Below are 24,668 nucleotides of genomic sequence, written 5' to 3' on the forward strand. Positions count from 1 at the left end.
ACAATGACGCTACAATGTTGTAATCTCAGTTCAAACTATAATGTTGGATTTTCCTCTCCCCTCTCCTTGCTTTTCACCCCTCCTTCTCTCACTGCTTGGGAGCGGGTGCCAGTTCTGTTATTACCCCCCTTTTCTTTCCCGTCTCGCTCTTCGACCACTATTATTTTCCCCTGTTCCTGTGGTGCCCCTGCTTTGTTAATGGACCCAAGCTCAGTGAGTCATTGAGTGATTCAAAGACTCAAATTCAAAGGTGGTAAGAAAAACCGCTTGTTTTTTTTTTTTGTTGTTTTTTTCTTCTTCTTTTTTACCCCAACCCCTGTTTTGCACATGTTGCTGCTTGTGTTTTCATTTCTTGTAAAGACGCTGTTGTCTCAAAGTGTCCCAACGCTATGCGGACTAATCGAATCCAAAGTAATAGATTTGATCCGGCTGATCTTGGTAATAAGGCCAGGGCTATATAAAGGGCAGGAGGATGTGGGCTATTGTAGGAGATAATCATTTACCTTTATCACCAGGTCTTTGCCTGTGCTCAGTTCAAACGGCTAATTGCATTTCACATAATAAAGGCGGCCATTAAGGACACATCCTCTCACACAGTAATGAACAAACAGAAGGCACATGGAGGGAGGGAGGGATGTAGGGAGGGACCGAGGGAGGGAGGGAGAGGGATCACCTTTTGTGTCTGGCCCATGTGTCACTCTACGGCCTTGAACACGAGCTGTTCCCAGCGGGGCATGACGGGGAGCAGCGAGGGGTGTGTAAGAGCTGATACCGACTTCTGAGATATAAATAGGACCACCCTAAAGCAGGGCTTCCTCCACCGGCACTGATAATTCCCTTCGCAAAGGTCACATTGTGCTTTTGCGTCTCCAGTGTTGACGAGCACAAATAATGTATCCTCTTTGACCGAAGAGTGTGAGTGTGTGTGTGTGTGTATTTTTATTTGTCATACGCATACAGGTATGCAGTGAAATGCAAGTGGCAGTGCCTGCAGAGATTATGCACATTTTCAGCAGCTACAGTTTGTGCGTCTGTGTGCCCTCGTTAAATGACTAATATGATCGGAGTCTGAGGTTTCAATTTGACTGGATCAGTGTTGTGTCGGCTCAGCTCGTAGTGATGTTTGGTTTCTGCTCGGCTAGTTTAGTATTTATCAGCTCCATATTGAATCTGCTCGTTTCCTCTGATCAAAACAGGTGAGTCACGCCACTGTTCTCAGGTTACCCTACTTTTAATATTACTACGTGGAAATATAACAGAGGGGCGGTGGAATACATGACAGGTTGTGTCAGATTTAAAGTCAGGATGTTCTGGCGACGAACCCGAGCGCAATTTGTTCCCCAAACAACAAAGATGCAAAGGTGGTGCAGAATTTTTTATTTTTATTTTTTTTTAAGCGTCTTCTATGTATTTAAACATGTTTTCATAAACTTGCAACTGCAACCATACTGTATGTATAATGTGACAAATGAATCTCAAAAGTTAAATCACAGATGACATTGATTTATGTCCTCCTCAGCACCATTGTAGGGTTAGTGCTTTTTTTTACAGGGTTTTTACAATTAAACCATGAAGTATAATAGAACTTCTCTTTATTGTACAAGTAGGATAAAACAAAATGCATCCTCTGCATTTGACCCATCCCGTACCTAGGAGCAGTGAGCAGCCGCAGTGCAGCGCCCGGGGACCAACTCCAGCTCTTTTGCCAGTTCCTTTGTCAGGGGCGTATTAACCCCTAACATCCATATCTTTTGATGGTGGGAGAAAACTGGAGCACCCGGCGGAAACCCACACAAACACAGGGAGACTGTGCAAACTCCACACAGAAAGGACCTGGGGCGGCCGGGATTAGAACCCAGGACCTTCTTACTGTGACACCGTAGTGTAATGTATGTTATTGTTACTAAAAGCCACTTGGCCTAGTTGTGGCTCTTCTGCAAGAATCCTTTATTTCTAGACAGGTTAGTTCCCATTGACCTATCACAGCAAACCTACCTTTTGTGACTCCACATTTGATCTGGAAATCCACATCCTGTCTTTTGTTGATTTGACCAGGAAGTGACAGGTGGGAGCAGCATATGGCGCACAGCAGTTCAACTGTCAGCAAAAACTTTTTAACTCACACTCAACTGATTTCCTTATGTTGCTCAATGGAAGACAACAGACAGTTATTTTTATTTTTCATGAAAACCATATGTCACATGGATTGAAAGATGCCTTGAGGAATTAGAAGGCGAGGGCGATCTAGTTGAACAGGGGAAAGTTTTGTGAAGCAATTTGTGGATCTACTCCAATAAAGAAGTTAAAAGTGAGATGTAGAGAGAAAATCCGGGGAGCGGCAAAGGATCATGCAGAAGTTTCCTTTTTCTTTTTTGCACCCTAATTTTGACACGGCCGTCGAGGTAGCAGGAAGAACCAAGTCACATCTGGGGACCCCCCCTGCTGGGGGGGGGGGAGGAGATGAAAAGTAAAGGAGTCCATGGGAACGGAGACAGCCAGGCCCCTGAGGGACAGCAGGAGGATGTGTGTGTGTGTGTGTGTGTGTGTGTGTGTGTGTGTGTGTGTGTGTGTGTGTGTGTGTGTGTGTGTGTGTGTGTGTGTGTGTGTGTGTGTGTGTGTGTGTGTGTGTGTGTGTGTGTGTGTGTGTGTGTGTGCTGCAGCCAGTGCTGAGTCATAGCGGGCTGGCCCAGCAGATAGAAAAAGCTTGTGGGGGCCGGCTGCAGGGGCCTGGGGGGGCTGCACTGAGCATGCTCTCAGATGGACAGGAAGGCGGCTGGTTGTTGTGGCATGTTCACATCCAGGAACTTTAGTGACGCAATATTTCACGATGCCAAGTTTTCACTCCCTCCGTGACGTGCGTGTAGCGTGTGCCCCGGTACACGTGATGGTAATTTCAAAACACCGAACAAAACAGCTCTGGAGCTCCATGTCCTCTGGTCTCCTCGGAACGCTGTCATGTCGTGAACACAGAGAGCGATTCATGGGGAGATAACAAGACATGTTGCTCCATGCTCGGCCAGACCACAACCCGCCCCCACCCCCCCGCCAACCAATGTCTCTGGTGGTTTTCTGTGATCACTGAGCAGCACACACACAAACACACACGCACGCGCATACTTCCGCTGGAATAGGCCCTCTTCTGCTGTACTGGAGAGAGAATGGTATGTAACCAGGCACACGCTGACCATTGCATTACATTTAGTTGTCTTAGGATGTGTCTTCTTTATTAATTTCATGACACTATCAAGGTCTAGGGACGTAATAGTGTAATTATACACATCCACCGTGTGAAAAAGAGCCATTTATTGAATGAACATAAATATTTGGTGAGACAATTTTTCTTTTCTTTTTTTTTTTTTTTTTTGCCTTAACCCAACGGATGGGAACACACATTAAATCATTTAGATGATGCAATGATTCTAATTGTTTCTTACCAAAACAACTTGCCTACCAAAGAGTTGACTCCCTTCCCAGACCGTGTGATTTTCATTGATTGAAATTCATTATAATCTTCAAATCTATTCAAACACATTGACATGTTTCAGGACTGCCAAGGTTATGAAAATGTCATGAATTGGGCGTCTTTCAAATTGTGCCTTCAAATTCCGGGTGATAATTTTTTTTCTTTTTTTTTTTTTACATCAGCCGGAGGGGCCTGTGGCAGTCTGCTGATATGGGATTAGAACACATCATGGACTGTCCAGGTCTTGCATCAGCCGTCTGTAGTTCTTTGAAAACATATCCTTCCTACCGCTAATCCCCCATAACTACGGTTTAAGTGAACCTGAGGTGTGCACACAATGGAATGGCAGAGGGAATGTTTTGAAGGATGATGGACAGAGACGCATGTTCAGAAAGGGGAAAAAGGGAAACTTTTCTATTCTGAAGTAAGTGGTTCATTTCTGTGTAAATTCAAGCGTAACTGCTGGTACGCTGCTTTTTTTTATTTTATTTTTTTACAGCGGAAAAAACACATTTAAACAACAAGTCCTACATGACCAATGGGTTCCTTCATTTGGATCTCGTGGGAAAGCCGCTCTAGAATAACAATTGCTGATGGTCGTGCCGCAAATGGTAACGGTCTAACCATTAAGATGATATTGAAAGAAAATCAAGATGGGGGGTCGGGGGATAGGAAATAAGAGTGTGGAGGATTAACAAACCACGCTTTTAAGCCTCAGTCAGCCAGGTCACATGTGCACCCAGATGGAGGAGGCAGGCTGTGTGGTCAATTGAGAAATATTCCTACCATACTTCCTCAATCAGGGCTCATTCAGGGTCTGTCTTCACATCACACTGAGCGTTTCATTCATCTGACTGTTGCTTCTGTCGTTATTATCAACATTAGAGTTGAGTCAATCTGATTTTATTGCCTTTTCTCGCTCCGCTTCCCCTTTTCTTGTTGTTATCCTTCAAGGCAAATTAGGTGCTTTGGTTGTTTTTCCTTTGCAACATATTCAAATTTCAACATATGGTTGGTGTTCAGAAATCAGAAAATGTATCTGAGGATACATTGCAATGTATCCTCAGATACATTGCAATGCCCTGTAATGAAATCATTCATGATCTTATATATTTAATTAATATAAAATGAAAATAGATTTTGTTTGGATTTAGATAAAATTGATTCTGCAAACAACAGTCTACAACTTTTTTTTGTTTTTTCTTTTTCTTTTTCTTCTTCTCTTCTCTGTTTCTCAGCAGTGATTCTCAGACGGCCTGGTTACTGCAATGAATGGTAACACTATCCATCCAGCCAACACAACCACCACGTCAGGAGGAGGAGGCGGTGTGGGTCTGGCAGTGTCCTCTAGAGGCTGGAAGGAGTTTTGTGAGCTGCACGCCACCGCCACAGCGCGAGAGCTGGCCGGACACTACCGAAGCTTCGCCAGGGAGCGTCCTCAGCAGGACGTGCTCCCGCCCGAGACCTTCTCCAAGCAGTTCACCGACCTCTTCCACCAGCACTTCTGCTGCGAGGTGGACAAAGATGGAGCCCCCCTCCACCCGAGTGTGTGCTCCAGCACTACTGAGAGCGCCTCCACCTCCACACCGGTGGCTCCTCCCATCCCGCCTCCACCCCAGGTGGTGGCCGGTGGGCGGCCACTGAGCAGCAGCATCTCTGGGGCGCTGGACTACCGTGAGGCCAGACGGCGGAGTTCGGGAGCCGCCATTTTCGCTGTTCTATCCCCCAAAGCGGAGCAAGTCAGCCGGGACCCAGAACAGCCATTGCGCTGTCCTGCAGCAAACTCCTTGGCGGGGAACTTGGCGACGCTCAGGGGCTCGGTGCGTAGAGTCAGCAGCGCGTCGCTGCTCATTCAAAGTCAAAGCAACGAGGAGATCTCTGGCACTGAGCGCTGCCAAGCGTCCGAACGTTTCGCCGATACTTCCGGCCCCAACCTCATGCACTCTGATGTGACGCACTTCTCCGTCACTCAGATCCGACAGAGCGTCAGCCGGCTCTTTAAGAAGCGGCCCCTTCCTGTTCCCAGCTCCCCCTCGGACCTGTCCCCCAGCAGCCCCCCAGACAGCAGCAACAATCCACAGACTAATGGTGACAGAGTCGGTGCTGTTTCCTTGATGGTTGAGGAGGTCACGCCGCTGTTGTCATCCGCCCCTCTCACTTCCTCTTGTCCCAACCCAGAATCCTCTCCACACGTCCCCCATACCATGCCGGCAGGACCGGCCTCCACCTTCCTGGAGCGTCTTCGCTGGTTCCGCTGTGGGAGCGTGAGGCAGAGTAGGCTGGAGGTGAGCGGCTGCTGTAAGGAGGGACTGCTGAGGTACCTGCTGGTAGACGACAATATTTCGGACACTCAGCCTCACTGGCAACGCTGCCGCCTACTGGTCAGGAGGACCAGAGACGCACAAGGAGTTGGAGGAGGAGGGGAGAGATACCAGCTTGAACTTTTTGATCCTCCAAAGGTAAATACTCATGTTTGTGTTCAAAATGTAGAATTATACGTATTTATTCTGCATATTGGTGGCATTTGTGGCTCAGTGGTTCTGGGTTCAAACTCCACACTGGGTTTTTTTGTGTGGAGTATGCATGTTCTCCCCATTATCACGTGGTCTTCCTCCAGGTGTTCTGGTTTCCCCCACTCCTAAAGACATGCACATAAGGGTTAGAAACACCTGCCGATGCCCTTGAGCAAGGCATCAGTCAAGATCTGGAATTGGTCCCCGGGCCCCATTATGTGGCAGCCCACTGCTCCTAGATATACATATGATACTAGGATGGGCAAATGCAGAGGGCTAACTTCCCCGAGATGCATTTCTAAATTACACAAAAAATGTTCACATCCCCTTTGCGCATTATATAGTTTGTGCACTATATTTATCCATCGGACAGATAAGATCAAAGACTCTTTCTAGTTGCGGCTGCCTGCGTGAGCGCCTTGTGTCGATCACGCACTTTTTAGTATTTTTAGGTTTCTTAGAGCTTTTTGTGCGTAATCACCGGGTGTCGTGACATTTCACAGCATATGTGTATGACCCTCTGTATATGTATGTGACAAATAACCTCTTGATTCTTGAATCTAGTTAATCGACTCACTGAAATCTAAAGAATGACACGTATATTTTTCAAATATTTGTGCCCAACACCCAAGTTCATAAATCTACTTATCCACAATAAATACACAATCCCTGCTTGATTTGCAAGGCTTTATTACAAGTAAATTCAAGTTAAATAACACGCAACCACACCTTTTTCGTCTTACACACTTTTAGGCTCGGGGTTATTTCTCTGTCTTTCAAAAAATCTGTCATCTCTCCCTAGTGTTATGTGTTTACAATTGACGGTGGCTCATCATTTTGAATGTAGAAAAGGCCATGACACAGCAAGAGCCAAGTGGCAACATTTGGTAGATGGGTGTTGTCATATCCTTAAGCCTTGAGTGAGTGATTTGTTCTTTTGTTCACAGTGTGTGTCATGATGTAGAGCAGGCTTTGTCTTTGACTATGTCAGCATTCTGTCACATATTTCAAGTCTAGAGATATTTACAATTTTGTGCATTTGACAATGTTTCTGATGAAAGGAAAATTTGGCTGGCATAGGCGGCTTGTTGACGATGTTTGAGGAAATGGAGATTTTTAGTTCTGTTGGTGCAATTAACTAATGTGAAAAAAGGAAATTTGGAGCATTTGATCATGTTGAGGCTGAAAGATTTCAACATCGTTGTGCCAATTGCGCAATTCTTTAAATTATTTTGGCAGATGCTCATGGTTTAGCACGTAGTTTAGTCACTCAAATTATGCCCGATTTCCTTAAATTTCCATCTGATGCCTTTCCGTGAGAATCGAGATGCTGCACAAGGCTGCAGGCCGGTTTAATGACTGATACTGATTTTTATGGTTTTACGATATGATTGTAATGTACAGTATGCATTGTTTTTTGTATAGAATTTATTCAGCATTTTATAGTTAAATGTTTTATTCAATCTTTTTGCAACATGCTTTTGTTCAACTTTATATTTGAAAAAGATAGTGGGGAGGGTGTGCATTTTAAAATCTACTGCAACAGTGAAAAATCCAACATTTCCCACTTGAAAGTGTTGGATTTGTCACTGAAAATTGGATTTACTCTAATGCGGGTGGTAATGCCGATGGTGAGCATCAATTACAGTAAATGTTTATCTCTTAAAGCAATGTGGTATCCTCACAAAACAAATTGAATCAAAATGAAAGCCAACTCTCACAGTGAACAAGTCTTCTGTAAACTGCTCCGAGATGAGTTTTAATAGTTCTGAGCCTGCCCTGCACTTGGCTCACGTTGGCTTGTTTCTTTTTTTTATTTTATTTATTTTCTTTAACCTTGGCTTAGGCATGCAGGGATATTGTGAAGTCAAAGATGCTGAAAGATGTTTGACGTGTTGGACTCAAATGTCCTCACACGACTCAAATGTCCACAGATACATTACTCCGCCGCTAGCCGCTGGAGTTTTCACAATACTGTAATCTAGCACAAGGCTGAATGCCACAGCCAGATCATGAATGTAGAATTTGTGTTTTTCAGCCTAGATTAAGAGTGGAACCGGTTAATTGCATCCATAGAAAAACCCTTCATAACCTTATCCTAACGTTGGCACAATATTGCTTTGAGATGCCAAAGAAAATGCGTTTTGGAAAATTGCAAATTGGACATTATTTGTCAAGAGGTGGAAACATGTCTGCCACAACCGTTTGCAGCGTTTATTGAAGTGTAATGTGAATGCTGTTAATTTAAAGTGTGGGTATTGGAAAATATGAGTTACCAAAGAGGGTAGTAAACAGCTGACCTGACAGCTCAACAAGAGTTACACAATACCTGCATGGACATATTCTTTCCAGGTTTCCGTCCCAGAGCTTGATGATAAGTGGGAGGCACAGTTGGCACAAATATTTAGCTCCGCCAACATGGCGTGACGTGTGGCTGTTTGCAATATGTATTTATTTCCGGGAGAAATAACAACCTGCATCGATGCGTATTGTCAATTTTGGTGATGTGAGGTCAACAGCATCATATTCTAGTCTGAATACATTTTTTTCAAGCTGGTCCATTGAAGTTTAAAGTTGACATTTTAATTTCCGCTCTTCCCCATATTGCAATTTACAGTTGAATGCAAAGAAAAACAAAAGTATTTACTTTCCCCCCAGAATTTCATTCAGGCCTGTTATTACCAACATTGTGCTTAAGCAGTTGATCTGCTTGAAAGAATGTCCTCTTCCTCCTCCCCTGAATAAGTTCTGTGCCTCCTACACTGTTTCCTGTTTGTTTGCAGTTCACCCCAGCCAAGTTTTAACACTTTATTATCCTCAATACATCAGAGAGTGTGACCACAGCAAGCAGAACTCGACACAATCCAATCAAATATGAGCAATGTTGTGTATTAATTTATTCATCATCAGGAAGATGGTTTGAGACTAATAATGTGTATTTGTGCCTGGTCGTCCCACTGTGGGGGCCGAGAACACTTGAAATATCTGTTTGTCCTGACAGCTCACAAAACAGCAGTTATGTCTTTGTCTTGGCTCTTCACATGACACCTCTCGGTTCAAGAGGCTGCAGCTGCATGTGCATGTGCTCACACACCCAGTCTCCACAGATCCCAATCCAGCATCCCAGTGTCCTCCCCACCACCATCTTTAAAGGTCACTGGAAGGAGGAGTCGGTCTCTTTAGGGTTTGTGCAAGGGTGTATTTTGGCACTGTGTGTGTGTGTGTGTGTGTGTGTGTGTGTGTGTGTGTGTGTGTGTGTGTGTGTGTGTGTGTGTGTGTGTGTGTGTGTGTGTGTGTGTGTGTGTGTGTGTGTGTGTGTGTGTGTGTGTGTGTGTGTGTGCGCGCGTTACTGGCTTCCAGTGTTATATATTTAGCAGCCCTGCGCTCTCCAGCCAGCTGCAGTCTTAACCATGTGCGTGAGGTAATTCAGTTGATGATGGAGCCAAACCTGGCCCTGTGTGTGGGTGTGTATTTGTCTGAGCAGCAAAATTTTGGCATTTTAGGCTGGTATTGGCCTGGATCATTGGAAGTTTTAGTGTGTGTGTGTGTGTGTGTGTGTGTGTGTGTGTGTGTGTGTGTGTGTGTGTGTGTGTGTGTGTGTGTGTGTGTGTGTGTGTGTGTGTGTGTGTGTGTGTGTGTGTGTGTGTGTGTGTGTGTGTGTGTGTGTGTGTGTGTGTAGTCTTGGCAGGGCCAAGAGTAGAAGCCTTGAGAATAGCCTTAAAAGGAATGCGAGCTGCGGAGTAGCATGCAGACATTTAAACATGCGCGCACACATACGAGCACGCACACACATACTCACTTATATAGACACATACTGTACTTACACACATGGAGCAAGCGTTTTTACAATAACCAGACGTTTTAGAACACACAGAAAATAACCATAATCATTATAGTTGTGTAACTTTTTCTTTATGGCTGGGTGTTATTTTTTTGCATACGTCCATGTCTTTGTGTGTTTAACTATTTACATACTTCATATAACATACATTCATTAGCCATGTGAGTACATGTGGCGTCTTATGTTTTGACTCATTCTTATGTCCTACAATAGTGACATCATTTCACTGAAGGAAGCTGCGTGGATGTAGATAGTGTCTGAGTTTTAATGAGAAGTCTGCTTTGCTTATATGTGCACACATTAAGCAAACTATCACATTTCAAACAAACCTTGTTGCTTAATATCACCACGATTAGACTTGGTGCAAACGTTGTGTGCAAACGTTTACATGATAACATAAATGATACCAGTAAGTACCAAAGACAGAGGAGAATATGATGAATAATGTTGACATGCACAGGATTTTCAGTCTGTAATATAATGTTTTATACATTAATTATATATTATAATGTGGTGTATAGGGAGGTGAGCTCCCACAACACATTCCATCATCAAACAAGTGATTCTTGGCCTTCATGAGCGATGCAGTCTTGGTCCTCGACCTGATTACATTTAGCCTGGAAGTTCTGGGGTGCGATACGGTCAGAACAAGAAATTAAAGCAGTTCTGATGGCTTTTATGTGTACACATGACTTTTCCTGATGCAAATCGCGCATGGAACGAAATGCATGACCAGATCAATCACTGACAGCCCACTGTGCAAACTACAGTACAGCTTAGCCTGGGACATGGTTCTCAAAAAAGGAGGAGGAAATTAGTGTTCTGTTTTAACCGCATTCTGTGGGCGGCTCATCTTGCAACTAAACAAAACCGTTCAATCAGTTGTGAAAGTCATTGAACTGTGTGAATTTCGACCGGGGCAGACAATATTTTGTGAATAGAGAGATTGTGCATACCTCGAGACTCGCTGCAGTGGCATCTGGAGGAGTTTAGGAAAGTTAGGCCTCTAGGCTCGCTTGGTTTTACAGCTGTAGAATGATGTGGGCTAAAAGTGGATATTAGAGCCGTGTACATACAGTAAATACCCTCTGTGAGTTTCCTCCTCCTCTCTCCCTTCCTGCCTCTGCACCTCAGAGCTTAATGCCAGGAAAATCCTGGTTGCCGCGTCGGTTCCCACAGACGGCGTCCGTCTGATGGAGGGTATGTTTCCCCGAGATGTTTCTCCTGTAGGCTACAACTTAATCACGCCGCCTCTCGTCCCAAGCCGCACGCTACGCTGGTGTCTGTTTGGTGTGTACGTGACGTGTCATCTTGCATGCTGGTTACAGTTTTTTTATTTATTTATTTTTTTGTACCTCTTAATTATTTCCACATGGTTTCATTTTGTGCGTCTCGGTTATATGGATGTGTGCCTGTGTATCCTGCTCCCCGTCCAATTTGTCCCGCTTTGTGTGGATGTACAGTATGCCGTCCGTGATACAAGATTACATTTGTCCTGAGTTGGCTTCCTTAGTTTTTCATTCTCTTCGCCTTCCTTTTCGGTCACGTCTGAGTCACAGTGATGTCTCCGCTCCGTGGTTGTTGGTTTTAAAAACGAAAACAAAAGTTTCCCTGTATAGGGCCACAACAACCCAGCGTAGGCCTACTTAATGTGAGGTTATGCCTCATTCGTTCTCACGGTTTAAAGTCAAACATGCGACACTCGCATTGGAGCGAGAGTTTCTACCTGCGTTCTGTAACGCTTTCTTTTTTCTTCGTCTTCATCTTCGTGTCGGGTTCTCCTCCTCTCTCTGACGGCAAAATGAGTTTGTGGCATTAGTGGAAAAAGTTTTCCAGCAAGCAAAAACCCTGCGATCCATCTGTTCCGTGTTACTTGGTGTGCTTCAATCTCTCAGATGGCAACACGCAGCGTTAATTTGGCTCTCGCTGCATACCACAACTAACGCTCCAACACATGGGCCTGGTGGAGCCGACCCAAAGCGGAATGAAACCGAGCAAGACAGACACAGGAAACACGCAGCGGGAGAGTCGAAACGCAGAGCGGCAGGCGAGGCTGGGAGGCTAAAAGACACAACAAGCAGCCGTGGGATGGCCTTTTTTGTTTGGTTGGTTTCCTGTACTAGGGATGGACATAGACGTAAATTGACAGATTCTCAATTTACCAGTCCTTTCCATTAATCTACTTCAACTGAATATTATGGAGTTTCAGGACATTAGACGGGGTCATTAGAACATAATGACTATAATTGGAACATTAAATGATGGATTTTTCTCGCTTAGGGGACATCTTACCTTCTTCTATCTGGACAAAAAGCATCAAATACAGCTTTTCCTTGATATGACTGAGTTTGGGATTTTTCATATTTTAGCCTGATGTCCATACTTATTGGTCCATCCTTAGTAGATAATGTGATCAAGGGGAATATATTGTACATATTATGTTTCATTGATACACATGGAGACAGATGGATTATAATATGCATCTTGATTTTGCCGCAGTTTATTTAGATGAAGGAATTTGCCCCCGTCTTTAAAATTCTGAGGCAATAATAGAAGACGTAGGATGTGCTTTAAGTTATACTCTGATTTAACATTTACAAACGCGTGTGTGTGTGTGTGTGTGTGTGTGTGTGTGTGTGTGTGTGTGTGTGTGTGTGTGTGTGTGTGTGTGTGTGTGTGTGTGTGTGTGTGTGTGTGTGTGTGTGTGTGTGTGTGTGTGTGTGTGTGTGTGTGTGTGTGTGTGTGTGTGTCCCCAGCTTTAAACACACAAATCGGGGTAGTTTCATTTTACATCACATCTGTCGTGGTATCACACCCACAAGGCCACTGTGATCTGCTTTCTTGTGTGTGTGTATCTGTTCTGATATTATGTCTGTTGTCCACATGTCTGTCAAAAATAACACATTTCCCTTTAATCAAATATGAACGCACAGAAAAGAGTGTCAAGTATATTACGGAGATAAAATCATGACAAAACTCCACAGATATGTAGACAGTTTGTAGTTTGTAAATCAATTTCATCACTAGTTGTAATTTAGCGCCGCATCTTGTGAATAGAAATTGGAATTTGAAAATATTATAAATTATGTGTGCGTATATATATATATTTTTTTCCACTTATCTACAATTACTGAACAAACAAACAGGCCAGGGTTGCAAATCTATATTTGGATCTGAGCAAGTTATGGTTTGACACGATGTACTTTGTTTTATGCTCATAAAACACAAGAGCTGTAAATATATAATTGTAAGCAAAGCAAAGGATCGAGATTCCATCTCCCTGTTTCTCAGAAAGATCGCCCGGTTAAACCGACAGCAACATGTTTCTGCTGAAGAGCTCACTGTGACAGCCGCTCGCGCGGGATTGATGGATTCCCATTCATGCCGCGGATTGATAAGCACAACTCCTGGTCAGACGACTTCTTAATCTAATTCCCGTTGAAATTGAGTCATGGTTGGTTTAGCCCTGTTTCACCCTGGGAATCACCGGGCAGGTCACCGAACTCCCCGGCCCCGGCGGTGGAAATATAGTCGCAGGGAATATTTTGAACAATGCCGTTAGTTGTTCGTCGTGGGTTCCCCCGCTTTCTGTGCCGCCACTCCCGCCCCCCCCGGGGTTCCACGTCACTCCGTTTAAGTTTTCCCCCTGATTGCTTTGTCCTCCCTTTGTCCGAAGGACTCCGATAGGGCCCGAAACAATGTGAACGGCTTGTGGCCAATCGACTGCAATCGTCATTTTTCATAAATCAGCCCACGCAGACATCTTCGCTCGAGTGGTATCCTGCTAAGTGAGAAACCAGACTGCGCATGGGAGGGAATCTCCTGAGTCTCGGTCAGAACGCCAGCGAGTCAGGAGATGCGGCCTGTTCATCTTCTACGGAGACGGGGCTCCAGAGCGTGGCCTTGCACTCCAGACCTGTATGCAAAATGTCAACAGAAACCAAGCGCTGTGTGAGCACTGCAGGCGATGAAAGAGGAAATAATATTTCATTGTGGAGAAATTGTTGTGAATCGCATCGTGGGGTATTGAACCTTGTGAATAGTTTGCAAAATGTGTTTGAATGTTGAAGGTTTTAAGATTTAAGTTATTTACCCGACAATCTTAGAAGATCTTAATGTTATTTACGTATAATAAAAAAAAATAAATAAAAAAAAAAAGGCTAAACACAACGGGAGAGCTGAGCCAAAGCTATCACGAGTCTCTTTTTTTTCCTCAGGAATACAGTAACTCAAAGCTCCGTCCCCTCTGAGTTGCAGCCCGACTTCCAAAGAAATAGTTTGGTTTAAATATAGCGTGTAGCCCTCAAGACCTCGTAACCACCACAGCGGCTCTTTTTGAAGCGGTGCGGTAGCTGCGATACATACGACACAGTTTGGGTCTTTTTTATCTGACTTCCAAAGAGAGTTATGCATACAGAGGGTTTTCATGTCTTTCATCAGACACAAAGCCAAGACCTTAACGTCGGCCTGCTTCTAACCAGATGTACTCACCATCGCGCTCCGTCTCTCATTTGGCTTTGATTTATCTTGGATCAGTGACAAAGGGGGAGGGTTTGCGTCTTGATTGCCCAGAGTGTTGTTTTTGTTTTTTTTTAGTTTCTTTTTTTAAAATAAATTAAAATATTTGTTTGTTTCCTTGCTGGTGTCAGTATTCTATGCCACTTGTTTGTTACATGGAGTAGATATAGATATGATAGGTGGCGGACCCTGCCATTGACAGTGGAAACAGCCTCTAGGGGAGTGCATTCATAGCCTCAATGCATTGATTATTATGTTTAAAAAGGTATTAGCCGTGTTTTCCGTTTTATCTCATGGGTTACTACTTTTAGATTACAGAATCAGTCGACTCATTGTGAGCGTCGCTTCGAAAGAAACCAAGATGCTTTAACCAAAATGTGGTGAGCAGCAGAGCCCAGGAGGACGGTGTCACTTTGATGGTTGGGGTTTGACAGACCTACGGAGTTTCAACGTGTTATTATTTGGTCATTTAAGACCGGAAAAGACCAGGGTTTTTCTGTATAATTTTTGCAACTCAGCGCGAAAATCGCGTTCCTTTCCCCCCATGAATGTGGGACTGTTGTCATGTTTCTGTGGAAAAAAAAATAGTGTGTGTGCGTGTGTGCGTGTGTGCGTGTGTGCGTGTGTGCGTGCGTGCGTGCGTGCGTGTGCGCGCTTCAGTGTGACAAACCTAGAGAAACCTCTAGAGGAAGTTAAGTGGTTAGAACCATGTGGACAAGATGTTTGTCAGATCTCTCTGTTTTGCTCACTTGTCTCGCTGCAATAAATTGTGTGTAAAATTCTCCTTTTTATTTGTCGCCGGATGCAAAAATACTGTACATCAAAGTTCGATTTGTTTTAATGAGCGAGCGGATATGTCACAGATGTGCACTTTTTTTTTTTTCTTTTTTTGGCGTGTGTGTGTGTGTGTGTGTGTGTGTGTGTGTGTGTGTGTGTGTGTGTGTGTGTGTGTGTGTGTGTGTGTGTGTGTGTGTGTGTGTGTGTGTGTGTGTGTGTGTGTGTGTGTGTGTGTGTGTGTGTGTGTGTGTGTGTGTGTGTGCAATCACATTGTTATTGCACCTGACCCTGCTGTGGAAAGCCCCAAGAGGAAGGCGAGCGACGTCTTTACCTCCAGAGGTGTCTCCATCCTGCGGCTCCTTATGCTGCATTGTTTTATGTTTACCAATATCCACGAGCAAAGGAGACAGATTGATATCGTCGATCAATCAATATAATATCAATATCGTGGTCTGAGACTAGATACGGTCTGCAATATAGTTAAATGTTGTCTTCAAGGATGCATTACAGTAATGTAATGCAGCTTTTGGACCTTCGTAGACAAGTCTAATCAATAGCTCTACATGTGCAGCCCTAATACATTTTTAGTAGAATCTTCAAGCCCTCTTACATCCGATATATCCATCAGCATTTTTGGTTATTTTTGGTTGTTTTTGGTGGGGTTTTTAAATTTTTTATTTTATTTTATTTATTTTTTTTGTGTGCGCGCTTTTATTTATTTATTTATTTGTTTGTCTGCCCATTTATTTATTTTTTGTTTATGATTTCTCAGAATTTATCTATTTTTGATCTGTTTAATTTAAAATTAATTCTTTAAAATCAACTCCCTTCCAAAAAATTTGAATTTGTTGTGCAGCAAGCGGAGGTAGAGTTGCTATTTTGCCGATCTGGACTCTGTTTAAATTTTTCGTTATCGATTCAATACTTCTTAATTCCCTGTTCGCTTACTACGGTGTATGTACTGCAGTAGTAACAGGGATCATGACGTCACGCTCTCTGCGAATCCAAAATCCCATAACAAAACCTAAAACAGGGTTTGTCAGACAATGCAAGTTGCCCCAGTAGGATTGGTGACTTTTTAACAATGATTTTATGGACGGAACTTGGTGACGCAAATGTAGAAGCACGATGGGAAGCAGAGGAAGAGGCTTGAAAAGAAGTGAAACTCCAGTCTGCGCCTCGTCTTGTTGTGCAAACACCGTTTACGTCGTATTTGTCGGGTTGTGTAAGCAGCGCATGGAACATTGAGTACCACAGAGCGTAAACGCGGCCTAAACCGGCGGCTGAGTTTACACCCTGAGTGGACCACACCTGCCGGAGTGGACCCTGCTGATGTTCGTTGACGCCTTTCAACCTATCAACTGTGTTCTGCCACCTCAGGGACGTGTCTATTGGCGTCATCGTGACAAAGACGCTTTAAGAAAATACATTTTTTTTTTTTTTTTTTTCGTTTTGTTTTTCTACGATAAACCACATTCATCATGTTACTTGGAATCTGATCCATTTCTGTGAACGGTAGTTCTGTTACTTCTGCTTTCTGTAGGCGCTCTATCAGTACTTCTGAGAAGTAGGTAAGGAAGGGCAGCGCGATGAACCGGTGACACATTTTACCCTCCACACAAGGCGACATCTTTGATTGTCTGTCTGTGACAGGGTTCCTAGAACCCCCGCGCCGCGTCAGGCTCAGTAACCCCAGCGAGCGTTTTGGCACTGCGTGCACGCGCCCTCCCCACATCCTTGACTGATGCCACAGACCGATAGAGGCGATGGCGATAAGACCCAGTCAGGTCTACTATGTGTCTGATGTTCATCTTCAAGAGCAAACCAAAGGTGGCACCCTGAACAGTGGTCTGTGTGTGTGTGTGTGTGTGTGTGTGTGTGTGTGTGTGTGTGTGTGTGTGTGTGTGTGTGTGTGTGTGTGTGTGTGTGTGTGTGTGTGTGTGTGTGTGTGTGTGTGTGTGTGTGTGTGTTTGTTGTTTTGTTTTGGATTTTTTTTTTTTTCTCAACTATTTTCTATTGCAAATTAAAGCTGAGTTTTGAAAGGCTGCTCGAGCAAACAAGGTTGTCGACAGACTAGAGAACAAGGTCACAAAGTCTTGTTCTCCGGTGTGGTTGTAAAGTGTGTGTTGGTGAATTTAGAACTATAACATAGTGATTAACCATTAATACCGTATTTGTTAATATGCCAAATGTTAAATAGTAAGTGTGAATATCTGGAACTTTGTGATTGGTAGATTTAATTTTTTCATTTTGTGGATTGCCAGGTGTGATAGGGTTCCAATGAGATAAAATCTAAAATATGTCAGAAAGCAGCAATGAGTCAGCCGGGGTAAGAGCTTTGTTGAATAAATCCATTTATTTTCACATAGATCAGGCTTTTATCAAGCAACAATTGATGCCTTGTACAGAGTGTTTTTCAGTCAGATGCGCTTTTGCTCCATTTCACAGATATTGATAAACCCTATAGAATAATTATAAGTTGAATTACTTGATTAGTTTTCCTTTTGAAACATGATTGTCGTGAAACAATGAAATGCATGAGCAATAGTCTACAGTTGCCTAATTATGTTTCAATTATGTTGCTATTGTCAGTTTGCATAAACAAAGCGGTGAGCTGGCAAATAAATAGAAATGTACCAAAAACTGCCCTGTAGGTATGTATTGAGTCCAGTTGATCATTTGACTTGTGAGTGATCATAAACGCCTTGCGGCAAAAAGCGTTGTGATCGTCCTTTGAAAATACTTGAAAGCTCTATTTGATTTTTTGGTCTCAGTGCAGATCCCAAAGTTTACCAAAGCAACTGGAATGGCAGGTATTTTAGCTTGATTTTTGTGGGGGGTTTTTGTGTACGGAGTTGCCATTTGAATTGCGTATCGGACTATTATTATTGTTACTCTTAATCTATTTAATCATAGTTTTGCAGACAACTGATGATAAACAAAAAGGTGCACCCATAAAGCTCCCTGTGTAGACTTTTAATCTGAACTGGGAGGAAAAGCATTCTGCAAAAATTATATAAATAAATAAATGCATTAAAATAAAAAAAAAATAAAAAATGGCGAAGTTAACAGAAGAAAATTGCTTTTATTGTTTTTATTTTTTAACAAAGATTGTATTTAAGATGCCCCCCCCCCCCCCAATTTGCGCTGAATGCTGCATGTCCATCTTAACCAGAAAGCTTAATGATGGATTCCAATTTTATTATCCTGAAAGAACTTTGTCTCAAAAGTCTGATTTCACACGACTTCTATTACTATCTGCATATCAGAAACGCTTGCAAAATGTTCGTATTTTTTATACTTACGCTCCAGAGGCTAGTTGTTAGTTGATCTAACGCACACGCTCGTGCACACACACACACACACACACACACACACACACACACACACACACACACACACACACACACACACACACATACACACACGGACAGTGCTGGCTGTGGTGACCCTCGAAGGGATAGTGGAATGTTGAGTGTCAGTTAGTTGCCATGGAGATGGCCTTGAGAAAGGGACCCTGGGAAGAGCGTTTGGGACCAAACATCCTGTGCTTCACCCGTGTGTGTGTGTGTGTGTGTGTGTGTGTGTGTGTGTGTGTGTGTGTGTGTGTGTGTGTGTGTGTGTGTGTGTGTGTGTGTGTGTGTGTGTGTGTGTGTGTGTGTGTGTGTGTGTGTGTGTGTGTGTGTGTGTGTGTGTGTGTCCGTGTGTGTCCGTGTGTGTGTGTCCGTGTGTGTGTGTTAGATCAACTAACACGTGGCTGGATTTGTATCCAAGGTTCCTTCGTAATAGTTTCTTGTAAAACTTGCATGTGCAAACGCGTTTTTTCTGTTCTGGTACTTTAACTGCGTGCTTGCTGTTAAAATATTCTGGAATTTTGAAAAATGGGATCCTCAGGTGCACACAATTACTTTCCAAAGGACAAATAAGTGTTTTGAGCGTTTCAGGATCTCGCTGACCGCGGCGACCTGCGGGTGGATGTGGCGTGTTGCCGGTGCGGTGCCGAGCGCCGTGGGAGAGGAGCGTTCATTAGTCGGCAAACTCCAACTTGTTAAAGGAAGGAATCAAAGTGAAAAGTGGCCATAAATGACTAGAGGTCTAACAAATAAGAAGAGCCTCAGGATACAACGGCACCAATCGCTGAATGTTTGAGTGGGATCCAGCGCATCAGATCTAGATAAACATCTGAAAAACGCTTCCACTTCAGTTTGTTCAGTTCCTGGTTGAAACCGTTTGGACTAAGAATAAATTAATCCACAGATAAAGCACACTCATGTTTACTTTTTCCTATCGACTAAAACTGCCTTTGCATAAATAAATGTGCACGGAATATATCTCCATGTCCAGTCGTGTCCAACTGACATTTGCTCAGTGAAGAGGCCAATTCTCCTAATGATCAGTGGAGAGATACTGGCCGTCTAAGGTGCGAAACATTGAAAAGTCCTTCCAGATTAAGTGTAAACTACTGCTTTGGTCGGGCGAGAAGAACCTTTCATTCACTGGAGCTTGGAAATAATTGTTAGAAAAAAATGTTTCTTAAGGCTGCATCGAAGCACAGAGAGTACAGAGAGTAGAGTAGTACACAGAGTAGTACGTTTCTCAAGAGTAACCCGGGCTGTTAAATGCATGATATCTGATGATTATACGCAGTTTCTTTAGCAGTTTACTACTACGTATTATTATTGTTGTTGTTGTTGTTATTATAATAATAACACCTTAACACCATAACAGAGTGCCCCCAGCGATGGCACACCCTTATCGCAAGCCTCCCACCAACCTTCCTCTTACATATCCGCTCTTGGGTCATTGACATTATTTGAATGTCAATGTGTCAAAATAAATAAATAGAATATGAATCATGAAACTGATGCATACCAGAATATTGTTTGTCTCCTTTTTCCTGTACCTGTGAAAAGTATTGTAAGTATCATATCAAAAAAAAAAATTCTTAAGGGCGAGCGCAGAGAAGCCAAAACCCAGAAGTGAAAGCTGACTAAGAACGAAAAGCCTCGTAGTAGTGAAATACGACTTCGCATGGTCGTGATATTACAGACGAGCGCTGACTTTTACAACCCGCTCTGCAGTGAAGAGATTTAGGATCCGGATGTGCATTAAGGACCCCGGGGTCACCGGCTCGAACTCAAGCGCATCTCGAATTCAACAACAATCCTTATTAAATAAATGTATTTTTTTAGGATCTATTCACTGTCCTGTGGTCTTTGTGCCATGAAAGCTCTAGCTTGACAACTTATTTTCGTCAGGTGTTTTTTTTTTTTTTTTATTAACATCATTTCACAGTATTAGGATTTCCCTCATGTTCTAGTCCACTTTTACAGCTTCAGGTTATAAAGCAGTTGGACCACTGGCCCCAAGTCCCAGTGCGGGGCTGGAATCTGGACAGAGGCATCACAACTTCCACAGCAGTTTGCATTGTAAGGATGTGCAGCACTAAAGAGATAAAAAATTTAAAAAATACCGTAATCTGACAGAGCGTCTGTCTGTCTGTCTGTCTGTCTGTCTGTCTGTCTGTCTGTCTGTCTGTCTGTCTTAGACTTCCTTCTTGTCTGCCAGCTTGGGGGCAGGGAGATTAGAAATCAGTTAAATTAGTTTTAACTGTCGTTCATTTAACCGCAAGAGATTGTCTGCTCATGTTTTCCACGCTCGGGTGCATGAATATGACATTTTCCAAATAAAAACAAACAACTGGTAATTATTTAAATGTGCAAACACAATGGATTTCCCCCCTGGGGGATTTATAAAGTAACGTCTTATCTCGTAAAACATTTTTAGAAGTAAAAACTACATGCACTAACTACCACAGGCTATATGAGCAAATGTATGTTAAGATCTGCAAATATATAAAACCAGATTGGTAAAAAGGCTTGCAGTGTACAATTATGAAAATTGGAAAAAAAACAAACAAGCAATAACAATTATTAGGACAGATTAGTTGTCCGGTCTTGTTGTGCATCTCCTCCTCCTGGACAAAAAAAAATAAAAGTTCAATTAGCGGTAAAAATGAACTGATTATTGTGAATTGTTTGTATTTATTTATTTTTAACTGCGGTGCAATTTACTCTTATTGTATTTTGTTTTATTTTGAAGGTGCGATTTGGGGTTTTGCAAGTGCTGTATTTACAAATGGCATTTATAATTTTTTCAGTCCTATTTTATTTATTTTGTGACTCTTATTTTTGAACATTTTATTTAATGTAAAGCAATATAAGAAGACAGGGAGTTGTCCATTTACTGTAATTTCTATTGGTTGAAAACAGTGGTATACGTCACTCAGGTTGTCTTTGGTGGGGGGGTAATTATTTCAAATGTTGCTGAAGAAAACGCATTTGGAGCCTTTCCAAGAAGCAGCAAATGACTTATCCCACTTTCTTGGGCTCAAGCACAAAAATCCCTTTTAAAGGTGACATTACTGTGTGTGTGTAACCTGCTTTCAGTCTGCGTCATTGTCCTACACACGATTGCAGTTGAATTCCCAGTTCCTTTACTTTTGTTTAATACCTTCTTTAAGACCTCTGATTGGCTGGAAACAACAGACCTCCACAGAAGTCCATGAAAATGTTTCTGTTACATGTTACGAATGCAATTAGATTCTGTCCGCTGTCATGATTCTGTCTCCATTAGAATAGTGCTTGCTTGCGTGCTTGCTTGCTTGCGTGCGTGTGTGTGTGGTACACGCAGGGAGTATTAGAACGAAAAGAGTGGAACTCCACGGAACTGATTCACAGATACCAGGATTTGTTGCTCAACCAAGACACATCTGCTGCCCCGCGCGCGCGCACGCATACACACACACACACACACACACACACACTCACACTCCACACACATGGTTCCTCAAAAGCCGTCTCTTAGTCACAAGCCATTCACTTACTCATGAAACATTCCTCTCACTGAGTCAGGTTTATCTCATATCCTCGCTCAGCCGCCGCGTCGTGATTGCGCGTTACTATTAAAACTTTATTCGACGTCTACGAAACAATTTTTGGAAATTTCTTTTTTTTTTTTTTTTTTTTTTATATGAAGTGTTCCCAGATTTTCTCAGAATTTCCCTTGTCGACTTACTCATAACTCGGAATGAGTCACTTTCCTCTAATCTCCTCCTCGCTGAGCATTTTATTAGAGCTGTTAGCCACAGAGAGTGTTTGAAACAAAGGCTGTCATTAATGTCGCCGATAAACTCAGGAATAGGAAAATGAAGTCTGTAATCTATTCTTTTGATGTGTGTGTGTGTGTGTGTGTGTGTGTGTGTGTGTGTGTGTGTGTGTGTGTGTGTGTGTGTGTGTGTGTGTGTGTGTGTGTGTGTGTGTGTGTGTGTGTGTGTGTGTGTGTGTGTGTGTTCGTTCAGGATTAAAGCAGACATTCCTCCGGCTCACGTGCTGTCACATAGGCTCAAACCCATCCGGGCGCAAAATCTGCGGAATCCGGAGTCTGCGCTCTTTCTTCTGCTCCTTCTCCTTTCCCTCCCTCCTTCCTTTTCCCTCCTCCCACCCGGAGTTTCTGTCTTTCGCTGTCTGGTCTGTTTCCTGCGTCCGTCCCGTGGGGTCTGTCCATGCAACCGCCTGTCGTTGGAAGGGATCTGGGTCTCAAACGTGCACGTGTAGAATCTGTGCGGAAGCCAGGTTTGGTGGCGGAGGGTTTCGCTGTCGTTTCTAGGGTTGAAAAAGAAACGTTCCTTCTTTGTCGTCCCAAACTCTGTCGAGTTTCACAATACGAGACGGTATTTTATTTATGGGATGATAGGCTGAACATGATCGGGACGGTTTGCAGTATATACAATATTCCAGTGTTGCGTTTTGAGTCCGGATCCGGTGTGTTCTCATGCATTCCACGGCGTCGGATTCTTGGAAATGCACAACTGGACTGAAACTCTAAAACTTCCTCCTTCGGGCAAAGCTGCCTTCCTAGACAGAGGCTTCTCAGAGAGCGACACAGGATGTTCCTACCCAGTTTTTAGGAATCAATTTACTTGTTACCTTGTTACACTAAAACACGGAATGGAGAGATTCCTTCCTTCCTTGGATCAGATGATAAGTCACTTTACTGGTTGTCCAATGACTGCTTTGAATGGTGGATCCGGACAGACCCCTTCCAAAGTATGAAGGTGTGTTGGTGTCTTATGTGCAATTATAGCTTTCTGTCTTATTTGTACAAATGTACAGTGAACATACAAGCATTTACACACACACACACACACACACACACACACACACACACAGGACACAGGACACATTGAATAGTCGCATATGACATACACTCTAGTCATCAACTCTCAATAAGAGCCCGGTGGTGACTGTCACCACATTTCTAATGGCTGTCACCCCGGCTTCAGTTCAGGCGTGACCTCTGACCTCTGGCGTGCCACAGGCGCGTGTGTGTGTGTGTGTGTGTGTGTGTGTGTGTGTGTGTGTGTGTGTGTGTGTGTGTGTGTGTGTGTGTGTGTGTGTGTGTGTGTGTGTGTGTGTGTGTGTGTTAATCATGGCTTTATTAACAAAAGGCCTTTCTATCTGGAGGCTAAGAGGTTCTGCAGCGCCAGTGATTTTTCCTGTGTGAGTGCTGGTGTGTGTATGTGTGTGTTGTTTATAGTTTAGGATTAAGTCAATTACTCCTCTAAAAGCTAATTGCATTCAAAACCTAACTTTTACTACACCCAGCTCAGTGCACTTACTTGCCTTTTTTGCGCCAAACTCAATTTAACCTTTTCTCTTACGCCTTTAAGGTTCCAATCTTTATTCGAAAAAGTGAAAGTATGGTGACCTTGTCCTTTCGAACAATGTATAAATATCATCTTTGCCCTTCCGTGTTAATTACGGCCCTCTAGTGCCAAGCCCTCGATATAGACTTACTTCAATAACTTTGGTCTAATTAGACACAGATATATTCCTCGATATTCTCCCATATGTGGTAGGTATTTTAGCTTTTATCGCCATCCAAAGCCCATTAAAATAAGCATGTGAATAACATGTGTGTGCAGGTGGGGCAGCGGAGGTTCAGACTCACACCGCTACAGGAGGGGCACAGCTCGTTCGGTGTTGTTCTATTTCGCTGTTACTCCACCCAAGCGTCTTCCCATCACGCCTCTCTCCTGCCCCACGTGGTTCCGCTCGCCCCCGGAGGCTCCGGCTTTCTCTACGGAGCAGAGAATAAACTCCGCACAGCACACACGGATGAACGTACACATGCAAACCATAAACACAGATGCGCGCACACACACACACACACACACACACACACTCCAGATAGCAGCGGTGGGGAGGCCATCTGCACCGTGTCTTGGTTTTGGGGGGAAAGACGTGCGGGGAGCTTCAAATAGACCGTGGCCTGTTTACTCCGGTGGAACTCCAGTGCTGTAGGTGCACCGGTCAACCTTAAAGAATTACGAGGACAAACATTCATCTCATTCTTTCCGATCCGGCCTCACGAAAGGGGATTCAGTTTTTTGGTTTTTTTTTTTTTTTTTTAATTGCTGTATTTCTTTTTCTCTCTGGACTCCTTCCCCATACAAAGTCATTTTGAGAGATGACTGTGCTCCTAATCTAACACC

At 43.4% G+C, this 24,668-nt stretch overlaps 1 protein-coding gene across 1 annotated transcript in view; it reads left to right on the plus strand.

Moving 5' to 3' along the window:
• Positions 1 to 4,731: 4,731 nt before the first annotated feature.
• sh2b3 (SH2B adaptor protein 3) overlaps positions 4,732 to 24,668 on the plus strand; it is a gene marked incomplete at both ends in the record, with an annotated part of 28,352 nt that continues 8,415 nt past the window's right edge. The window contains one exon of the mRNA XM_080004663.1: positions 4,732 to 5,922. Within this exon, the coding sequence (XP_079860789.1) occupies positions 4,732 to 5,922 (1,191 nt within the window). The remainder of the gene's footprint in view (positions 5,923 to 24,668) is intronic.

This window comes from Zeus faber, assembly GCF_960531495.2.
Source record: "Zeus faber genome assembly, chromosome: 7".
Lineage (NCBI taxonomy): Eukaryota > Metazoa > Chordata > Actinopteri > Zeiformes > Zeidae > Zeus > Zeus faber.